The sequence below is a fragment of the Medicago truncatula genome, chromosome 2 (genome assembly GCF_003473485.1).
Source record: "Medicago truncatula cultivar Jemalong A17 chromosome 2, MtrunA17r5.0-ANR, whole genome shotgun sequence".
Lineage (NCBI taxonomy): Eukaryota > Viridiplantae > Streptophyta > Magnoliopsida > Fabales > Fabaceae > Medicago > Medicago truncatula.
In genome coordinates, this window is record NC_053043.1 from 1,946,399 (window position 1) to 1,967,556 (window position 21,158).

The 21,158-nt window shown below is 32.4% G+C and overlaps 2 protein-coding genes across 2 annotated transcripts; both read right to left on the reverse strand.

The window, feature by feature from the left end:
* Positions 1–397: 397 nt before the first annotated feature.
* Positions 398–3,982, reverse strand: LOC11433869 (beta carbonic anhydrase 5, chloroplastic). Its single transcript, XM_003593212.4, has 9 exons — positions 3,706–3,982; positions 3,566–3,624; positions 2,766–2,930; positions 2,624–2,672; positions 2,352–2,465; positions 1,902–1,955; positions 1,374–1,456; positions 1,180–1,282; positions 398–827 (listed from the first exon to the last, which is right to left on the reverse strand). Exons 1-9 carry the CDS (start codon positions 3,784–3,786, stop codon positions 627–629), a joined length of 909 nt encoding a protein of 302 aa, XP_003593260.1. The 5' UTR covers positions 3,787–3,982; the 3' UTR covers positions 398–626.
* Positions 3,983–11,366: 7,384 nt separating this feature from the next.
* On the reverse strand, positions 11,367–13,532 carry LOC11433870 (uncharacterized). Its single transcript, XM_003593214.4, has 2 exons — positions 11,943–13,532; positions 11,367–11,579 (listed from the first exon to the last, which is right to left on the reverse strand). The coding sequence occupies exons 1-2, from the start codon at positions 13,530–13,532 to the stop codon at positions 11,367–11,369; spliced, it is 1,803 nt and encodes a 600-aa protein (XP_003593262.3).
* Between the last annotated feature and the right edge of the window lie 7,626 nt (positions 13,533–21,158).

The window sequence follows — 21,158 nt, forward strand, 5'->3', positions numbered from 1 at the left end:
CAACATACCAAAAGAAAGGTTCCCAACAGTTTCTCGCCATATACATAAGACCCGTGTAAAGCAGAGCTCTTGTGAAACAAAGAATGAACTCATAGAGATGAAAAGAAATTATATTCTGTCATCCATCACGTGCATGGTAAAGGCGTGTGTGTGTGCCGCTAACTGTTCCTTAACTAACATTTTTAAGCTAAATGATACTATTGAGATACCTTTGAGTTTGCAGTTGATTCCATGCTCTCATCTCCGCATGTAGTGTCATGTGTCAGAAGGTTGAGCCAGCTTGAACTCAATGTCATGAGTTTATGGGTGAAAGAAATTAGAAAGGAAAAAAATTGCAAGAAAGGAATCATATAGTAAATAGATAGATAGCAAAATCCTACCTGATGGAATCAATAGAATATGTAAAGGAAAAATTTCATCACGGACTAAAATATCTGTTGTACATTATTCATTAAGTACAAATCTACAGACACGTGAAATGGTTGGGGTTTGCTCAAATAACTTAGGTTACAATATTTTGTAATTATTGTACAAAAAAACATTATTCAATCTATGCTTTTAGTCCCAGAGGTATAAATTTTAGACACACGAATTGGTACATCGATCAAGGAAATAGAAGTAAAAACTCAGGACCAAAATACTTTATTTTTTGTAACAATTCTGCCATTTTCCTCCAGCTTGGTTCCCCTATAGTCCAATGTCCATTTCTCAAACGAACAATTAACAAAGTCATAGTAACCACCATGAATAGAGAGTTCTTCGTTCTCCACCTTTTCTTTGATCCAAGGGTAACTAAGTAGGTTTACTAAGGAATGGTTAATTGATTCCTGTAATATAAAAACAATTTAAAGCATTAAAATCGTGAAAGTATTTACATAATCAAGTTCTTATTGGATTAACATTTGTATGACTCCTACTAGTTCATATCATTCAATTTTGGGTTAATAGTGTTTTATCCCCCTGTAATATAGGTAATCTCCAGTTTTACCCCTGTAAAATATTTTTTTTGCATTCAATTAAGCCTTCAACTTACAAGGATGAAATTCAAAAAAAAATATTTTACAGGGGGGAAACCGGAAATGACCCATGTTACAGGGGGTAAAACACTATTAATCCTTCAATTTTTCAAAACCTCAACAGTGAATTTATACATTAAAATCTAAAAATATAAAATATCACCTTCTCGCAATGCGTACACTGGTGATCAAAGTCGAGGTTGGAAGCAGAAACCTTGGTTTTCACTTTTGCATTTTTTCCATGAATAACCCAACTTTTGATAAAGCTACACAGAAAAAGAAAATATTCAATTGAGAAGTGTATAGAACATTTTTATCAAAGAAAGAAAAGGAAAACCAATAACTAGAATTATGTACCTTGTACTGCCATCATCTTGCATACCCATAAGGGCGCGTATACCCCCACAGCAGCTGTGGCCAACAACTAAGATGTTCTCAACCTGCAGGAAAAAATAATATGTATGTCCTTAACAAGAAGTAAATAACTCGCAGTTTTCTGACCAATATTAAGAAAGCTAATAGAGTATTTTACACTTTTAGCAGCTGTGTACAAATATTTCTTGATAGCACTAACTTTTAGTAGTTATGTCATGACCTTATCATATTGGTTGATTTCACTTGCGCCTATGGTTAATAAGCATTTTACAATATACATAATAATGCTGAAACGAAGAAAAAAAATCCCTCAAGCTTAATTTTCCATACTCCACTCTTTAAATTCCACCTTTCTAAGGAAATTGTTGTAGTTATCATGAGATTTGATGTTATTGTAAATTTGTAACCAATATTCTTTTATAATTGTAACATATAAATGAATAGAAGCGTTATAAAGAAGATAAATCATGCCTTGCAGTCTTGCACTATGTAGGTAAAACAAATTCTTACCAGAAGAGTGTTCACTGCAAATTCTAATGCAGCATTTGTTTCGGAGGGTCCACTCTGTATCAGGAAAAGAGAATTAGAAGAAGCAATTAGGGTGTCTTTTCTATTCACAGCATAGCAATGATTATAAACTGGTGACTACAAACAACTAAATAAGTCGATAGAAGTGAAACTTCGGGCCTGTTTGGAATAACTTGTTCAAGCTTATCTACTGACATGAACATTCTGTTTTAGAGAGATTGTAATAACAACTTATGACATGTCCATAAGCTGTTTTCAACTTATTTCCATAAGCTCTCCAGTATAGCTTATGAAAACAGTTATAGCTCAATATGAAAATAGTTTCACTTTATTTTATCTTTTGTTATAGAAATAACTTATATATGCGCTTATAAAATAATTGTTTATGCTATGAGCACTTAACGAAGTTGTTTATTCAAACGAGGCATATACCTCAAAGGTAGGAACCAAATTAGCAACATTGCGGATTGTGAATGCGTCTCCTGGTTGAAATCCCAAAATATTGGAGGGGCATACCCTGGAATCTGCACAGGCAATAACCATGAACTGTTCTTGGAAAAGTTAGCATAGATTACTAATTTCTGTAATATTTTAGTACAAAATTGAAGAAGGAACTTAATGGAATAAGCAACAAACAATAAATCAACAAACAGCTAAAGGCTTAGCCAGAAGGTTAATAATAGAGAGTAAGACTAAACAATTACCTTTGGCGTTTGAACCTTGGCAAGACTTTCAAACTGTTCAGGATTTTCCCTGACAATAAAACAGGACTAACATTAATTAAGTTGCTTCTTTAATTCAGACACAAGAAATAATGTTTCTGACCATGGATTTTCTGAAGCTTACATGTATACATTCTTCTTAAAACTTAAAAATCTATCCTTCAGATCATTAAATATATCATCACGTCCGTCTTTAACTTCTGCTAAAGTATCTAACTTGCTGTTATTGAGTTGCTGAGTAAATCCTGGAGATCCCATAGAAGCCTTTAAAGAAGAACACTGACTTCTCCTGCAAACATTAGAACTTTGTTTAGAAAGCAGAAGCCACATAAAGAAAGAAAAAAGAGATTTCATATTTCTTACTTTAAAAGAATAGATGCAAAAAATGGAAATTAATCAAAAATATTAAAACCAGTGCCAACACATTTAGATCACAAAGAATGAAAACCATAGCCACAGACTCTATTTGATTTGATCAAAAAAATATTCATCACTCTCATTTATAGAATAGTACTTCATAGATTTGAAGTTATCAAACAATTAAATTACAAACTTGACCAATAAGATAGTGTTATACCATGCAAAAATTTGTTTTTCACCATTGGATCAATAAGTCTCGGACTTAGATCAAGTGAGATATGGTGAGACTTATTGATCCAATGATGAAAAACAAACTTGTGTATAGTGCAACACCTACCTCACATGTGCACCATAGGACTAGCCTGAATTACAATATCAGTATGCAATTACTCAAAATCTCAACTTTTTCCTCAAGATTCAAACATTTTTTTTTTAAACTCGGTATCCAGACCGTCGATACGGTGAAGATTCAAACTTAATAACCACTAAAAACACCTCAATTAACATTAAATAAGCAAATTCAACAGCAATCAAACAGAAAAGAACAAAAATTTGGACACACACCTTAATGCCGTCAAATGGGTCTGCTCAATTTTAGCCGTAATTTGCGCAGGAACAGAGATCTGTCACAACAATGTCACTTCAATTAGCTCATTAACACAAAAATAAGAAAACAGAGTAAAAACAGAGGAATGAATGCATACCCTTGATGGGTTATAACTGGAAGAAGATAAAGGTAGAAACTTTGAAGCAAATGGATCAGAGATTGAAGAAGGAATTGCCATTGAAGAACTCAAATGAAAATAGTGAAATGAATGAAAGAGTTATAAACATAGTTGGTAATTGTGATCAATTCATTAATTAATTGATTAATTAATCAAAAATTATAAAGAGTGTGTGTGTGTGTGGATAAAGTTAGTAATGTTGGTAAACAACATGGAATAGGTTTTCTCCAAGAAAGACGGAGAAACCAAGGTTTAAGGATTATTATATAGTGTTTTGTTTTTTACAGTAGAATAAAAGGACCACGATTTTTACCTCATTAATCATTATTATTCTGTCATGGTTGAGAGTTTTTGACTTTGCTACTTTTTTGTTTGTTAGCATTTTGCTTTAATGGACATTTGTGGAATAGCTGGTGAGAGTGGAAAGTCCATAAAGGGAGTGAAAATAGTGGTTTACAAATAAAGGCATATTAAAGTAAAGGGATAGATCAAAGATGTATCACATCAATCAACTATAGGCCATTACCATTATTTGTTTTTCTTGAAAGATAGAATTTATTTTAATTCACTAATGGAAGGTTGGATTTGTTGGAAAGGACTATGTTATAGTTGAAACGATAATTGAATTTAGATTAAGAAAGGTACTCAATCATATCATATTATATAATGATAAGCTCCAGATAAAATTATCTCTTATTAAGAGATGAATCAACAAAAATATTCATTTCATTCAACGAAAAATTATAGGTATTTACTTTTCTTGCACCGTGTATTTCTTGTGCTCCTAATATTTGTCGAAAATGTTTTTGTGTATTATCAAATTATATAATCGAAACCTAAGTTTTTCCCTATATTTAGGTGAAAAATGAGTTTTCACCGATTCGGATTACAAAATCCGAATAAGTAAGTAGTTCGGATTTTGTAATACGAACACCCAATAATAGGGCGTTCCTTAGCATATAAGGAACAAATGGTTTAACTGTTTGAAATATATTGAGAGTATTAATTTCATGGTGTCCCACATATATAGGGAGGGGGAGGGGAATGTTTGTGCAGATAGGTTAACTCATATAGGTTTATCACTAACCTCTTTTCAGTATTTTTACACTTTGCCTTTGGAAGCTAGAGAAGCTTATGTTCACAGCAGACTAGGGTTGCCTGGTTACATATTTTCTTTTGGTTGAGAAGGTCAGGCATAACCCCCCCTTCTCTTTTTGTAACAATCTTATTTTGGTATATATTTTGGTGAGTGTGCTCCCTGCACCTCACTAGTTTAAAAAAAAATAGGGCTTTCCTTGTTTTTTTGGATTGTAAGATCCGAACCACCCTTATAACTCCTCTTGTGCCAAGAATTTAAGGGAAAACAAGTTCGGATTATATGATTCAAATTGTATCAACACAGAGACTGATTCTATTTTTGACAAGAATAGCCCGTTTAAGAATCATATTAACCATCTTAACACCATAATTTTGTTTTAGGTCGTTGTTAGTTGTTCCAATCGTGTCGTAAACGAAAATCCAATTTTCAAGCTATTTGAACGGATCACTCCGAAATTTGCCTAGAAAAGCAAGAAAAAAAATCAAAGAACAAGACTCTCGTTTAAGGAACTTCTTACAGGATTCCACCTTCAAAATCCAAAATTCATCATTTAGACCCATTTTTTTCATTATTCTCGGAAAAATCCGGAAATAAAAAAAGATCGTATTAGCTTTATTTGATTTTTAGAATTTTGTAGTATTTGTAAATTTTATTTGATAGATTTTATCATGTTTACTTTATTGTTTGATTGTGTTTAAAATCGAAATTTGCAAGTGCTTAAATGGAATGAATTTTTATTGTTGTTTATATATAAGCATATTTTGGATTATATAATTCGAACAAATGATATTTTCGTAAAAATAAATAAATAAGAAGTGTGAGAAACACAGGGTGGAAAAAGTAAATCATGGAAACGTCTTACAAACCTTGTTGGGTTCAGTAAGGGCAAGGCCCAAAAAATAAATCGGTCAAAAGAATCATTTATCTACTCACACCGACAAACTTAACAGAATATAAGAGGAAAAACCTAAAGGTTTAAGCCAATGTTCCACTCTTAACCTCATATGAGATCTAGGGCACAATTGCGGACATGCGCCTTCATTGCCCTTTTCAACCCATATCTCGAGCTTTAGATCTACCACCTCAATCATGTTTGCATGATCGAGATTTGACATCTCTGCTTCATGCGAGATCTAGGGTAAAACTGCGAGACCTGCACCTCCACCCTCAAAAATCACAATTTCAAGCACATTGTCCTTGTCAAACCATATCTCGAGCTTCAAATCTATCACATTGATCATATTCGCATCATCAAAATTGGACGTCTCTCATATAATCGACCGCTGCTATCTACCCTCGATCGCCTCAAATCACCCCATCTTCCTTCGATCAAAATGGTAAACATCAACATTAATTTTGAAAAAAGAAATTGGAAAAGGACATTGAATTACTTAGATTTCAATTAACACGTTTTTTTGTTTTTACAGATCTTACACTTTGCTACTCATCTAGGACTGTTGCGGGTATGAAAATAATGCGTGCAACAGGTACCACAATCCCTTCAAAAACATTTATTATGAGCATAACCGAAAGTCATAAAATAATAATTGTTCTTGTATTTTAATTCTGTACTCGCTCCGTCCCCTAATTATAAGACCCTTTTGAGAATTTTTTTTGTCTCTTTTTATAAGACCCCTTTGTTATTTCCAACTACATTAATTATTTCTTTACATACATGTCCCTATTTATTATACATCTTTTTCTTCAATCAACAATAAATAACATGTTGAAAACATAAACTAACCATCTTTCTTAAAGGATAAAATTGTAAAAACAATAGTGATTACAAACAACTTTAATACAAATATCCACTATCTTAATTCACGTGATTTTGACAAAAGGGTTTTATATATAGGGACGGAGGGATTAGCATTTTTTAGAGTTAAATAAGTTTTTCGTCCTTATAAATATAATAGATTTTAATTTTAGTCCTTATAAAATAGAACGAGGTGTTTTCTTCCTCACAAATTTTTTTGTTTTGTTTTTGGTCTTTAACGAAAATAATGTTGACGTGTTCTTAACATTTTTTTAACATAATATGAACATACAAAAGTTGAACATAATACACGGACATAACATGAACACATTTTGAACATAAAAGACTCATAATTTTGACATTCATATTAACATAAATTGGCCATTAGGGACTAAAAACAAAATAAAAAAAATTGTGAGGATGAAAATATCATGTTTAATTTTTTAGAGACTAAAATCAAAATTCGCTACCTTATTTAACCCTATATTTTATGGTTATTGAAATTGATTCTCAAAAAGAACCTCAAGCCACTAAATGCGATGAGTTTTTTTTACATTGAACTTCAATTTCCTGAAAATAAAAAATGTCAATAACTTTTCATTACAATTTTTGTTAGAACAAAACTTAGATATCGATCTCGATGTGTGTTTTTTTTCATTTGTGATTTTCCTTAATTACATTTTTTTTTAGAAGAAATTTTCCTTTTTAACAAAAAAATATATGGAAAAACACACTTTAATAGCGCTGCAAATGGTGAATCGTGTTAATTGAGATACTCCCTCTGATCCTATTTACAAAAGAAAGTTGACTTTTTAGATACATTGAATAATGTATGTATCTAGTCAAGAACCTAAACCAAATTCATATATTATTTAATGTATCTAAAAAGTAACTTGTCTCTTGTAAATATGACTGGAGGGAGTAGTTTACAATAGATAATTTTAGGGAAATGTTAACAGGTGTTGTAAGGACACTTGATAAAAGTTTAAAATGAAAATTTGTCTTGGAATTTGTGTATTCAATACATTGAAACATTAAAAAGTAATTTTTTCTGTATAAAAGTTATCAATTGTTTATATTTTTGGAATCTTTAACAAATACCTAAGAGGCACTTGTTAACAAGACCCATAATTTTATTCACGGGAGTAAGATGATTTTAGTTTTGAAGCAAACAATTAATTGTAGACCATATTGGTGAGTAGTGTTACCCATTATAGAAATTTATGTAGACTAAGTGTGTGTTTGGTATGGCGGCGGGGAGAATTGATTTTGATAGAATTGAGTTTGAGAGAATTGATTTTGGTTAAAAGTGAGTTGAATGTGAATTGATTTATGTTTGGATACACTTTATTAAAAGTGATTCATGTGGGTTGATGTTGTTTGGATAGTTTGAATCAAAATTGATTTGACGCAGAAGCTTAAACTTGTAGCTTCTGATAAACCTGCGTTTGGGACTGTTTTCACGGTTGGCAAAATTGCTTTTGCAGGTATCCAAACACCAAACTTTTTGGTGAAACTGTGTTTTAAAAAGTAAACCCACGTTTGAGGGTTTCAAACGCAATACCAAACAGAGGTTAAGTCTTACATGTTGGCTTTTGAAGAAGCAAAAGGTCAATTGATCCATAGGAGTTGAGTTATTTTTGGATAGCACTTGGATGATATAAAGTTGGGTGACATTGGTGATATTGGTCAATTACAATGTGCTTGTGAAAGAGAGAAAAACTTAAGCATTGTAATATTGTGATTGGTTAATGTCACTAATATCACCCAATTGCTATCCGTTATTTTCTACCCTGAATCAAGTTGCAAATTAAAGCCAACTGTCACATATACATATTGTTCGATTGAGTCTCTCAAGTTTATTTGTTCATCCAATTTCCATGTGTACTCATAGGCATATGTAGTTTAAGTTCTTGGGTTGCGAGATTATGTTGTTGAGAACGCAGCAAAAAAAAAAAAAAAAAACATGTGTCACGAAATAATGAATCTCATTTTAAGAAAAAAAAAATTATTAAAAACTTGATTCATGACGAACAGAGACCGGTAACCAAGATTACAAAATAAATGTGTCATATATAGGCGAACACCCAAAAGAAATACCATAAAAGACACAATACAACCATCACCTAACCAAAACCTACTTTCAACACTCAAACGAACAACAACCACCAAAACTCCACTTCACCACCTAAATCAAACTCTCCATCATAAAACGGCCACTAAAAAACGAAATCCAGCGAGGGAAGGGGGTTTATGGATTTCGTTTTTTAGTGGCCGTTTTATGATGGAGTTTGATTTAGGTGGTGAAGTGGAGTTTTGGTGGTTGTTGTTCGCTTGGATGTTGAAGGTAGGTTTTGGTTAGGTGATGATTGTATTGTGTCTTTTATGATATTTCTTTTGGATGTTCCATCTATATACAACGTCTTTGTTTTTGTTTTGTAATCTTGGATGCCAATTTTTGTTTGTCTTTGGCAGGGATCCAGTTTTTAATAAATTGTTTCTTTAAAAAAAAAAAAAAAGACAAGCAACTACTCTTACAAGGAAGGTGTGGGAACGTATCAAAAAAGAGTTGAAAACTAAATTTAATAAGCATTGCAACATGGAACAATTCAAAAACAAGTTCAATTCGTTGAGAGCTAAATGAAAAAATTTACTAATTCAATTAAAATGGAGATTGGAATATGGCATAATTAATCCATAGGACAATAATACACATAGCTTCTTCCACTCGTCATCTAAGGCATTAATTTGTCTTGTGGATGAATTGTACCCTTATCCAGTCTCCATTTTAATCAAATAAATAAAATATTGTCATTTTGCTCTCAACATATTGGATGTGTTCTTGAATTGTTCCATGATGCAGTCCTTGTTAAATTTAGCTTTCAACTCTTCCTTGATATATTTTCACATCGTCCTTTTATATTCTTCTGATAAAGCTATGAATTGAGATTCGTTATTTGGTGGTCATATATCTTTGTTTTGTTGTTGCATTGTCAACCACATCATCTTCAGCTGCTTCATTCTTTGGTTTGCATATGATAAAGATGTGAACGACGTCAGAAGATGTTATTTCATTAAAATTACAGGTTCAATCATTTTTAAGATTAACTTTCTCTATTCACTAAATCCCTCTTTCTTAATTTGATGAATAACATATATGCAACATTTATCATAATATTAGTATCATAATTGTATGGCATGAAAAAAATACATAATTGGTCATTAGACCCAGTGTTCAAGGAACAAACACAAGGAATTAAACTACAAATATGCCAATACACATGAAAATAGGATAAACCAATAAACTTGATAGGCTCAAAGAACAATATATGTATATATGATAAAGTTAGGTTCAATTTTCAACTTGATTTGAGTGGAAAATAACCCATCCGAAAAGAATGGAAACATCAAATAGGTTTTTTTTTTTTTTAAAAAAATACACAGCCGAGTCCAGGTGACATCTAATGTGAAATACAGCAGCAGAAAGAAAAGTAACATGCTATTCCAATTTCCAATTTCATTATCCATTGCCTTGTCACAAATAGTAGTGAATGTGATGGTCACAGTTGAATAGCTGATGATAACTAGTTGACAAAAAAACTGGCTTATGAAAATAGTAATAAGACAACTCATCTTGAAGGCAGCCTGCCAAATCTTTATGAAAACATAAATACCACTAACAACCCATCTGAGAAAAATTAAGTATATGCTCCCAAAATATAAACACATCATAAAAATCAACAAAACAGTAATAATATCTATGATCTATCAATGACTGTCATAATCCATGTCCATGACTAGTTTCTATATTCATTATAGACTCTTAACCACTAAATGAAATGTTGAAAGTATGAAACTTTTCTGAATTTCCTGACCAAATTTGCACTTAAAATCAAGTTAAAAACAATATGCTTGAAGCACCTGGCAAATATGCCATATTTGAACCAAGTAAAAGACATGGACAAAACAATATGATACTGATTGAGACCTGAAACAAAGACTTCAAGATAAAAGCTCCCCCAAGAGAAATTCAATTTCTTTCAACTTTTTCAATAGACAGTACATGAAAATATTGAACAAAGGGGACAGACTAGCAAATATATAAACATACTTATCAGAAAATCTTTGTCCTGCTAAAATTTATAAAGGAGCGTCACTATATAAGTCTATTTCTGAAAGGGAATAGAAGCCCAAGCAGACGACCCAGATCCTGTGCAGCTGCAGCTTGGTCCAACACAGTATCAGCCTTCGGATTCGTTCGGCTGAACCAAGCGAAAGAGAATCAATTTTGCAAGCAGAGGCAATGTTGTCAATCACAGAAAATGACGGCTTGTTCAAATTCAGCTATGCTAGAGTAATATAGCAGCGTTATATAACCGCTGTTTGACAACATTTTACACTAAATAGCAATTCATATTCCGCTATAGTGCCGCTATTTAACAACATGACCACAAGTCATACAATTTGAAGATGACAATAAGCAATGTGTCGTAAATGTAAAACAATATATACCAAACACATACCACATTGGACTCATGGGCAAATACCGACACTTTGAAAAGCAGAGGCAAGTAGTTCCAAGTTTAGGGATGGAGGCAGAAGACTAACAACGGACCATGATTAGATTAATGAAAAAAAGACGAGGGGAAACAACAATATACGGCATGAGAGCTCCAAATAACACTTCAAGATAAAAGCCCTCTAAGAGAATTTTAGTTTCTTCAACTTTTTCAGTTGATGACATTTCAACAATTTAACAAAGAGAAACAACTAGCAAGATATAACTTAATTTTCAGAAACACTCGGCTTACAAAACAAAAAAGCAAAGCCACAGATACACCAAAGAAGAACACGGTAGAAGAAACAACGTTTAAGAAAGAAATCAAGCCTTGTGAGTTGTGATCTCTCACTAGGACAAAACATGAACGACACAACGAAACACACAGATGCATTCAGAGAATCACTAATAAGCATGGTTAGTGTGCCAATAGATAATGCCTGCACATAATAAGTAAGAATTAAAAGACCGAGTAAAACAGCAAACCAATAATAACTCATGTTTATTGGCGTGAGCACGTGTGACGTGATCAAAACATGAATGAGTAATATATCGTGATCAAAACTTGAATGAGTAATATATCCTTCCTAATCTAGATGAGATAAATTAACCACCCTTGCATTTTTCAAAAAACAAAGTACCAAGGTTGTTATGAGACTAACAAAGACAATAATTCACAGAATGTCAGGCAAGTTCAGCATGAATCTGTGCAGCCAGCAAGTAACAAAATACAAGTAGCACCTACATTGTATTGTACAACAACAAAAAGAAAGCAGGCGCCTAAACGACTAATGACACTTAACCTTGTCGTCTGCAACAACATTGAGAATTGGTAAGCTATTAAGGAACTCATCAAGCCCTTCAAAAAACCCAATCCCTTCAATATTATCTTCAGCATTCCCTGTCCCATTCACGTTCCCTTGTCTCACTCCACTAGCAGAAGCTTCTTCCACCTCATTGCTGAACTCCACATTCAAATCCAACTTACCCAAATTTCCAGCACCCTTCCTCCTCGAACCACCCACCACGGACTTCTTACCAGCTTCTACATTTGACACCATTGCAGGTGCAGAAGTAGCATCAACAGCCTCACCATCAACCACAATGTCATCACCACCGCCATTGTCATTCTCAGCATTACCATTTTGTTGAACCCCCCTCCTAGGCCTCTCGATCGGTCTCCTTTCAACATCAGCACCACCACCAAAAGCCTCGCTTCTTCTCCTCCTCCTCCTCCTTCTACCCATCCTACTCCCTTTGGTACCCCGCCAATCACCATCACTGCTATCATCATCATCAGTATCATCAGAAAGCTCCGCAAACGCTGCACAGGTATCATGATCATAATAACTAACAGGCCCCTTCCGAGCATTCTTCTTCGCACCATTCATAGGGCAATGAAACAAAGCAGACATAGGGTTCCATTCTGAAGAAGACCCATTGATATCCTTAAAATTCCCACTAAACCCTAAAGGAAAATGCCCAAAGCTACAGAAATAACCACCAGCCTCTCCCTCACCACCGTCTTCTTCAGTCACCTCCGGTGGTGCCCGTACAACCACTGCATGAAAACCCCTCTTACAATTCTGACACCGGAGTGTACAATCAACATAAACCTTAGGATACTCAAACATGCCATAACAGTAAGGACAAGCCGTCCAGAAAGTTTGACCGTCAGTTTCACTCGGCTTAGCTCCAGCAGACTCCGGCCTGGGCCTAGGCCCAGTGGACTGATCAGCATTGCCATGACTCGGCCCGTTGTTTTGTTCCTCAAACACCCCAACAGATTCATTGGTTGACCTAGGGTTTTGGTTTTTTCTCTGTTGTTGATGATGATTGTAATTGTCGTTGACTTGAACTGAAGGAGGAGGTTGAAAATGTTGTGGTGGTGGTTGTTGTTGTTGTTGTAAAGGAAATTGGATAGGTTGCGGTTGTTGCTGTGGCTGTGGTGGTGGTGGTTGTGGTTGCGGCGGCGGTGGTGGTTGAGTAAGAAAATGAAGCTGTTCATCATACAAAGCTTTCTTATGTGGATTTGAGAAAATGGACCAAGCATCATGAACAAGAGAGAAAGCATGAGCAGCATAAGCAAACGGGTTACGGTTCGGGTCAAGTAGAATAGCGAGACGGCGATATTGATCGGCGATATACTCAATATTCTGAGTATAACGAAGGATTTGAAGAATGGCGTAATAATCGATTTGTTCTTTGATTCTAGCTTCACCGGCTAAGAGAGTGTCGATAACCGCAAGAAGAAGTTCAGTGGCTTCGAATCTCGGGTCGGATTCTTGTGCCCGAATGGCGAAGGAACGGGCGCCGTGTAAGTCACGCGCGCTGAGTAGTTTGTTGGCTGTGTATAACCATCGTTCAGCTTCACCTCTGTTGCTTCCATCCATTCAGAAAACGTTTGTGTTTGTGTCTTTGTGGTTGCTAAATTAAATGTGAGTGAGTTTGGTGGAGTGAGGGATTTAAGAGTGAAAATGAAAATGCATTGGAAAATGGAAGACAGTAGAGTGAGATGGACAAGAAAGTACATGGATTGACTACATGCAAGGGTTGAGGGTTAGGGTAGTTTGGTCATTGAGGTGATAGTATACAAACGAGTATCACATGGCAGTGGGAGAGATAGAGAGAGAGTGTGGTGACATTAGATTGACCTTGACTTTGGGTTAACTTAACATGAAAAAACATACACACCCCTTTGTGGGTTGTGGTAGGTGGATGTAAGTAAGAGAGACAAAGTTAGAAAAGGGTACCAAATGTATTTTGTTGGTAGTTTTTAAGAGCGTAATATAACTATAAAGGAGATCTTCAATTTTTAGTACTTAAATGAATTATATATATATACATCGCTTATTTATAAATTTGTGTAATATTAATTTGATTGATTACTAAAAAACATTATATTATATTGAAATTTCGATAGATTTCATTAAATTAAGTAGTTTTACATAAATTTAGTTAGATTCGTTTCAATTTCAAACAATTATAGTGTATTAGATAATTTATTGTTTTTACATTTCACTTTTAATTGATGATGATCGGAAGTATACCATAAGCAATTTTGAGATGATTCGTCTTTCAAAAAGTTGGTTAGATAATAAAAGATCATACATCTCATTTTAAAGGTGAATTATATGATGATGATTCAATTAAGTCCATCATCAATTGAGTCAAATTTAATCAATGGTCCATATATATTCTTTAAAATAAAAACAATAACATATATGTATGTTCACACTCGATCATGCCGTAGTCTTCCCCGATTTATGTGATGGTCTCGCCTCTAAATGGTGCTTCTACGGTGAATTTAAGGTCTATTTGTTATGGATTAAAATAAAAAATGATTCTGAATATTGAATAATTTAGAGATTATTTTTTAGTGATTGTATAAAAAATCATAATATATTTTGTGATTGTTTATTGTAGTAAAATCACTTTTTTTTTTTAAAATAATAATAATTTTGTTTGTTTCGATACAACTACAAAAATGAATTTTTGTTACAAGACTACCTCAATCTTTTAACACTTATTTTCTCTCTCATTTAAAAAAAAAAAAAAAACTATTTTTGATAAGTTACTCTTAATTGCTTCTCACTTTAAACTATTTTAAGATTTTTTTTAGATTCTACTTTTTTTAAAAACTGTAACAAACACATGCAATGCTCTTAAAAATAATTATTTTATTAAAAAGATATATTTTTCTCAAAAAAAAAATCTATAACAAACATGATCTTAACAATATCCAATTTTTTCTCTAAACTTGTTTTCTTTGAAGGAATTTTTTCTCTAAACTTAGAAACCACTTTTCCAAAATAAAAAACAATTGAAGGCTTAAAACTCAGAAATATTAGATTGTCGTATTCTCCATCAATCAATCAGTAATTCGTATTGTTGAATAAGAATTTTCTAGGAATTTCTATGTATTTTGCTCGAGGGAAATGGGGTATATAAGACAAACAACAACAAAATTAAAGAAAGAGATGTCAAGATCGTTAGACGAGATAACACGCGTCTCTTCTATCTTAACTAAGGTTTTACATTTGAATTTAATTTTGGACATGCAACAATGTTAAAATTCTTACGGTGAGTTTATCGCTCATCTAGATCTCATAAGGCTCGATGGAACATTATTTGCAGTTGTCGTACGCAGAGGATATTTAATTTACACGAAACAATAAAATGTTAGAAAATGATAATGAGGGTGTCATTGTTAGTTATAACAATATCTGACTCACCAACTGAAGCATGACGACGTTATCATTATATTTAATTCTTAAAAGATAAACTTTTATGATGAAAATAGATTTTTTTAGATTTTTAAGAAGTTGACTTCACAATTTCTAATAAAATATTAATATATTAAGTTTTTTTACAAGAACATACTAAGTTCATTGACAGATGTATTTGTTTCGTCCCCATGAGCTTAGTCGGTTAGTAGGAATATCACATATTATATGCATCTTGATTTCGGTAGTCCAAACCATAAGAACTTCATAGTTAAGTGTGTTTGACGTTGAGCATTTTTGGGATAAGTAACCTTATGGAGGTTTCTTGAAAAAACGTGCGAGCAGGGACAAAACACGCTAAAAAGATTCTTGTTAGTGACAGAACACGCTAAAAAGACCCGTGTTGGTTTGTGGGGTCAGTCGGCACTCCTAAAAATAGTCTGAGATGTAACAAATGGTATAAGAGCATATCTCTCCCAATATGATATGGTTCGGGGACGAACCAAGCGGAAGCTGGTGGGCATGTAACGTCCCCGCTTGGTGGGCATGTAGCACTCGAGGATGATGAGGGCAAGGAGTGGTCCGGCTTCTGACAGCTTTTGGCAAAACCGAATCACATCGGAATGAGAGGGATCCTGAAGTCGTGCAGGTATGAGACTGCATGGTTGAAGGAAGACCTATAAGAATTGTTTGGTACTACCTATATCAACTAGATGCATCTTCTTTTTGGTAGTCCAAACCATAATTACTTCATGGTTAAGCATGCTTAACTTTGCGCTATTTTGGGATGGGTTACCTTTTAGGAAGTATCTCAGAAAGTATGCGAGTGAGGACAAAATACGTGAAAAAACTCATGTTGGATGGTGGAGTCGGTCGGCAATCATGAAAGCAACATGGGGTGTTACATGTGGACACCCCACTTATTCACAAAAAAAAAAAAAAAAAGTTCATGTTTCCTTAAAAAAAAAAAAATCAGAATTTTTCTTCATCGTATTCTCTAACACACATTATTTTCAGTGTATGTTGTTTGATTGGTTATTCATGAGAAAACACTATAGTGAATTTTGATCACACACCGTAATGAATTTCATCATTCCTATAAATTAAACATTATTTTAGAGGTTGTTGATTTTAATTATACACAACAACACTAACTATATATGCTTGAACCACACTAGCACTAACTACATACACCAACAACCACTATATCTTGCACACACAAAAAATACACATCTCCCTCGTTCTTTATGTGTAGAATACAACTCTTTGAGTCATACATGTCGTATGAGAATGAATAATATAAGTTAGATGTTATGTGCGAATAAATAATATATGCAAAAAATACAAAGTGATTATAAATTTTACTCCAGACACATTTCTATTATGTATATATCATCTATCAAATAACTAACGTTTTTTATTAAAAAGTTTAAGTACATTTTTGTAATATTATGTTATTTTATGGACAAACTATAAATTGCATCATCTACTACTTTGAAATTATACGAGAAACATAAAAATAGTTAATTATTTGATTGGTCACTCTCTTGGATTCACATTTTTTTTTGTTGCATTTTCTTATTTTTCTTTAGTTCTTTTTGCATAAATGTGTATAAGAAAGGATTATCTTCGGTGCCAAATTTTGACGCATTAGTTTGGCTTATTAAAAAAAAACTTATACAAATGCAAAAAAAAATAATGATCCCTCTAACTATTAACGACCAATGTTATAAAATATACAAATGAGTTTTATTTTATAAAATATCCTTTTATTTTCCTAAAGATTATTATATTTTTAAATTGAATGATACAACTTGAACCATCATAAATAACTCGATAACAAGATTGCTTGTTAGTTTCCATGTAGGCTTTATATTATACCTGATACTCCCTTTTATTAATTCATCATGGCCCGATGCAGGGGCGGAGCCACCCCCAGCTAGCTCGGGCTCAACTTCTGACTGGAAAGGCCCTTACAACGGCGGAGGAAGAAAAGGGTCGACGGCGAGAGGATAAAGAAAATAATAGACCAATGCAAAAATCTCGTCGAGGGGATAAAGAAAATGGTGCTACTTTTTTATTTTGGTGAATGTGGCGGCCGGAATGGAGCCGAAGATGGGGGCCGGTGGTGATGAGTTTAAAGAAGAAAGAGAAGGAAAGGAACGCGAGGAAGAAGAAGGAAAGAAAAATGGATGGCTTTCTCTAAAAAAAAATTGTCTTTTTAGCAATGAAAATGTCACTCCTCTTAATACTAGTTACAAAACTGTCATTAATAATGAATTGACCCCTATATCCTTCTTTTCCATTTGGAATGAATAATATATTTTCTTCCAATCAGTCTTGGTTAAACCATCCCTAACTGTGATTAATTGTCTTCTCATCATTAATTATAATTTGGGTTGTTACAGCATTTACTTTCTAATTTTATTTAGCACGTTATTGACAGATTATATTTCATCTCTCTTATTTCAAACTGTACTTTTGTTGAAAAAATGACGAACCTCTTTTATCTTGATTTGTGATTATTTATATATATGATGTTACATATGAATTTGCGATAAATTTTTTGTCCATACTCTAAAAAATTTCTGGCTCCGCCACTGGCACGATGTTGGACTTATATTTCTGTGTGATCATATTTAAATAATTTAGTATGTTATAGAGTTTATGACTCAAGCGGATTTTGAGGAAACTTGTACTTTATATATTCCCCGTATATGTCATGTTAGAAATTTCAGCATGCGCAATGACGAACCAAAATCTTTGTTGCTTGTTAATAGTAATCTTGAGAAAATTATTGCTAAGATAACAAAGTTGTGGCGAGAGGTGTACCAATTCCTTGGTGCTTGTTAACGAGCTGGATCGCTCAAGTTCCTCCCATGGGAAATCTGAAAACATCTTTGGGGTTGGTTAGCAACCTGGTTTTCTCCTCTTGTGATAAGTAGTGTTTTTTTATAGATTTCATATTCAGAATAAACTCAATATTAAAGGCTTAAACTCAGTTTATAAATTTATGTTTAAAGTTCAGTGCAAAATTAAGTATATAGACAGAATTACATACAAAAACTTGCACATAGGAAAGAAAGGAGATGACATCCTCTCATATTCCATTGTCACACTTTCAAATTCATTCATCAAAATTATCACAGCAAGCAAAACACAATAAAGTTATATATAAAAAATTATTCATTTTTTCATATCTAAATTCATTAGACGGCTTCATCAAAAAAAGATAATGAAACACCAATCAAAACCAATAATTATTAAACACGTAAACATTTTATCAAACACTTACAACACATTTCATCCCATTTCTAATTTCAGTCCCACCAAACTATCAACCTATACAATTTCAAGAAGATTAACACCTAAAAGTTAATAATAGCAGTTAAATATTAAAATGTCATAACACCAACAAAGTCTACTTCAACACAGCCCAAATGAATTTATACCTTTGTTTTGTTTTGTTTGGAACCTACATCCTGTTAAACATTAATAGATTGAATTATTTAATCAAAAACATGAATAAACCAACGTTGAATCCAATAAAAAATAGATCAAAACTCAAACATCATTTTGCAATTTAATCATTAGAGAAATGTGGGTTGAAAAGAAGAATAATGAAAAAAAAATTGAAAAAATAAGAGAGAAAAAACTGATTTCTCCAACTCTGCAATGAGTGATCTAGGAGTTGTAAGAGAAACTTTTTATTAATTAGTCAATTTCTCTTTTGTTTATGTTGAAATGGTGTCATTAACCATCTAGAAGGACCGATGAAAAATTCACCTTATATACCATTTACTTATATATATATATATATATATATATTATCATCGTTAATCCATTAGAATCAAATTATGTCATGTATGTTGTTCCCTTATATTGTGGATGGATCCTGAGCATTATAACATTGTCAGAGGGTTCGTTTTCTTTTTCAAAATTATAAAAAAAAAAAAAATTAAACATAAATTCTGAATTCAGAATTAGTTCGCTCATTGATGAAAGACAAAGTTACAATGTCTCGTGCGCGAAAATTATGTTGTTGTTAGGGCAACCATTGCATGTTGACAGTCATAGAATCGGTATGTCTACAAAGTATATTTCTTTCAAAGAGACTTTGACCGCTTTTGAGATATTTTAAGTGTTGCTTTTGACATCTTATATAGATGTATTGTTGAAATTGAGTTGAAACCGCATAATAAAAGAGTTGAAATTTTGTATATGTTACATGACCAAATTTTGGTACAGCTTAAAACAATAATTAAGATAGAAAATTAACATAAGATGTTTTATCTTATAGATATGATTAGATGTAAACTGCATTGCAATATGGATTGTTTGTGTAATCATTTTGAAGAGATAATTTAAGCGACACATGTACTTTTAATTTTTAAGAAAACATTGTTTTAGTATTGCTGCACCTTTAACTTTGACATCTTCAATACCACCCACCATATAAAATGTTTCTTCATGAACAGTGTTTCCAATCAAGCATTTTCTATAAGTCAAACAACAACAATTAAGTAATTATCTTGATAATTTTTTTTATATTTTAATTTAAACAACATATTTATACAAGATGTCAAAAACAATCCTTAAAATACCTCAAAAAACGGTTCTTTTTAAGGAAACATACTTTCTAGGCATATCAATTATATGACTATCAACATGCAATGGTTGCCTTAACAAAACAGAATTTTTTGCGCATGAGACATTGTAACTCTGTCTTCATCAATGATTAAAATGCATAATAATTTTTGAGTTTTTATCTAATTTTTTTATTAGATCTAACATTGATTTATTCATCTTTTTTATGGAAGAATTACATATATTAATGTTTAACATGATATATGTTTCAAACAAAACAAAAGTATAAATTTATTTGGGTGATGTTGAAGTAGACTTTGTTGGTGTTATGACAATTTAATATTTAAATGCCTATTTATAGAAAACAATAATAGTCTTCATGGTAAAACCGTAAAAAAAGATTACACATTTTCACATTGAATAAATGCAAGACATAACAATTTAATATTTAAATGCTTATTTATAGAAAACAATTACAGTCTTCATGGTAAAACCGTAAAAGAGATTACACGTTTTCATATTGAATAAATGCAAGACATGAGTCCACGTTTTCTAATCCAGTAAAAAATGTAATTGCCCATTAATAGTATATTTTTATTTAATGTGTAAATTTGATTTTATTTATTTACTTATGATATGATTTTTGTATATTAAAAAAACATAAAGAAAATACATTAATCAAGTTTGAATTGAATAATAAAATGAGTTGAAACCGCATAATAAAAAAGAGTTAAATTTTTGTTATGTTACATGACCCAATTTTGCTACAATTTAAAACAATTATTACGGTAGCAAATTAACATAGGATGTCTTACCTTATAGGTATGATTGGATGTAAAATGCATTGCAATATAGATCCATTGTAAAATAATTAATTTTGGAGAGGTAATTAGAGTGATGCATGCACTTTTAATTTTTAAGTAAACATTATTTTTGTAATGTTGCACCTTAGCTTCTACATCTTCAATACCGTCCATCATATAAAATGATTGTTCAGAAACATTATCGTGTTTTCCATCAAACACTTCCTACAAGTTAAACAACAACAATTAAGCAGTTCTCCTAATAACTTTTTATAATTTTCAATTTAAACAACACATCTATACAAGATGTCAAAAACAACACTTAAAATATCTCAAAAGCGGTCAAAGTCTCTATTAAAGAAATATACATTGTAGACATACAGACTATATGATTGTCAACATG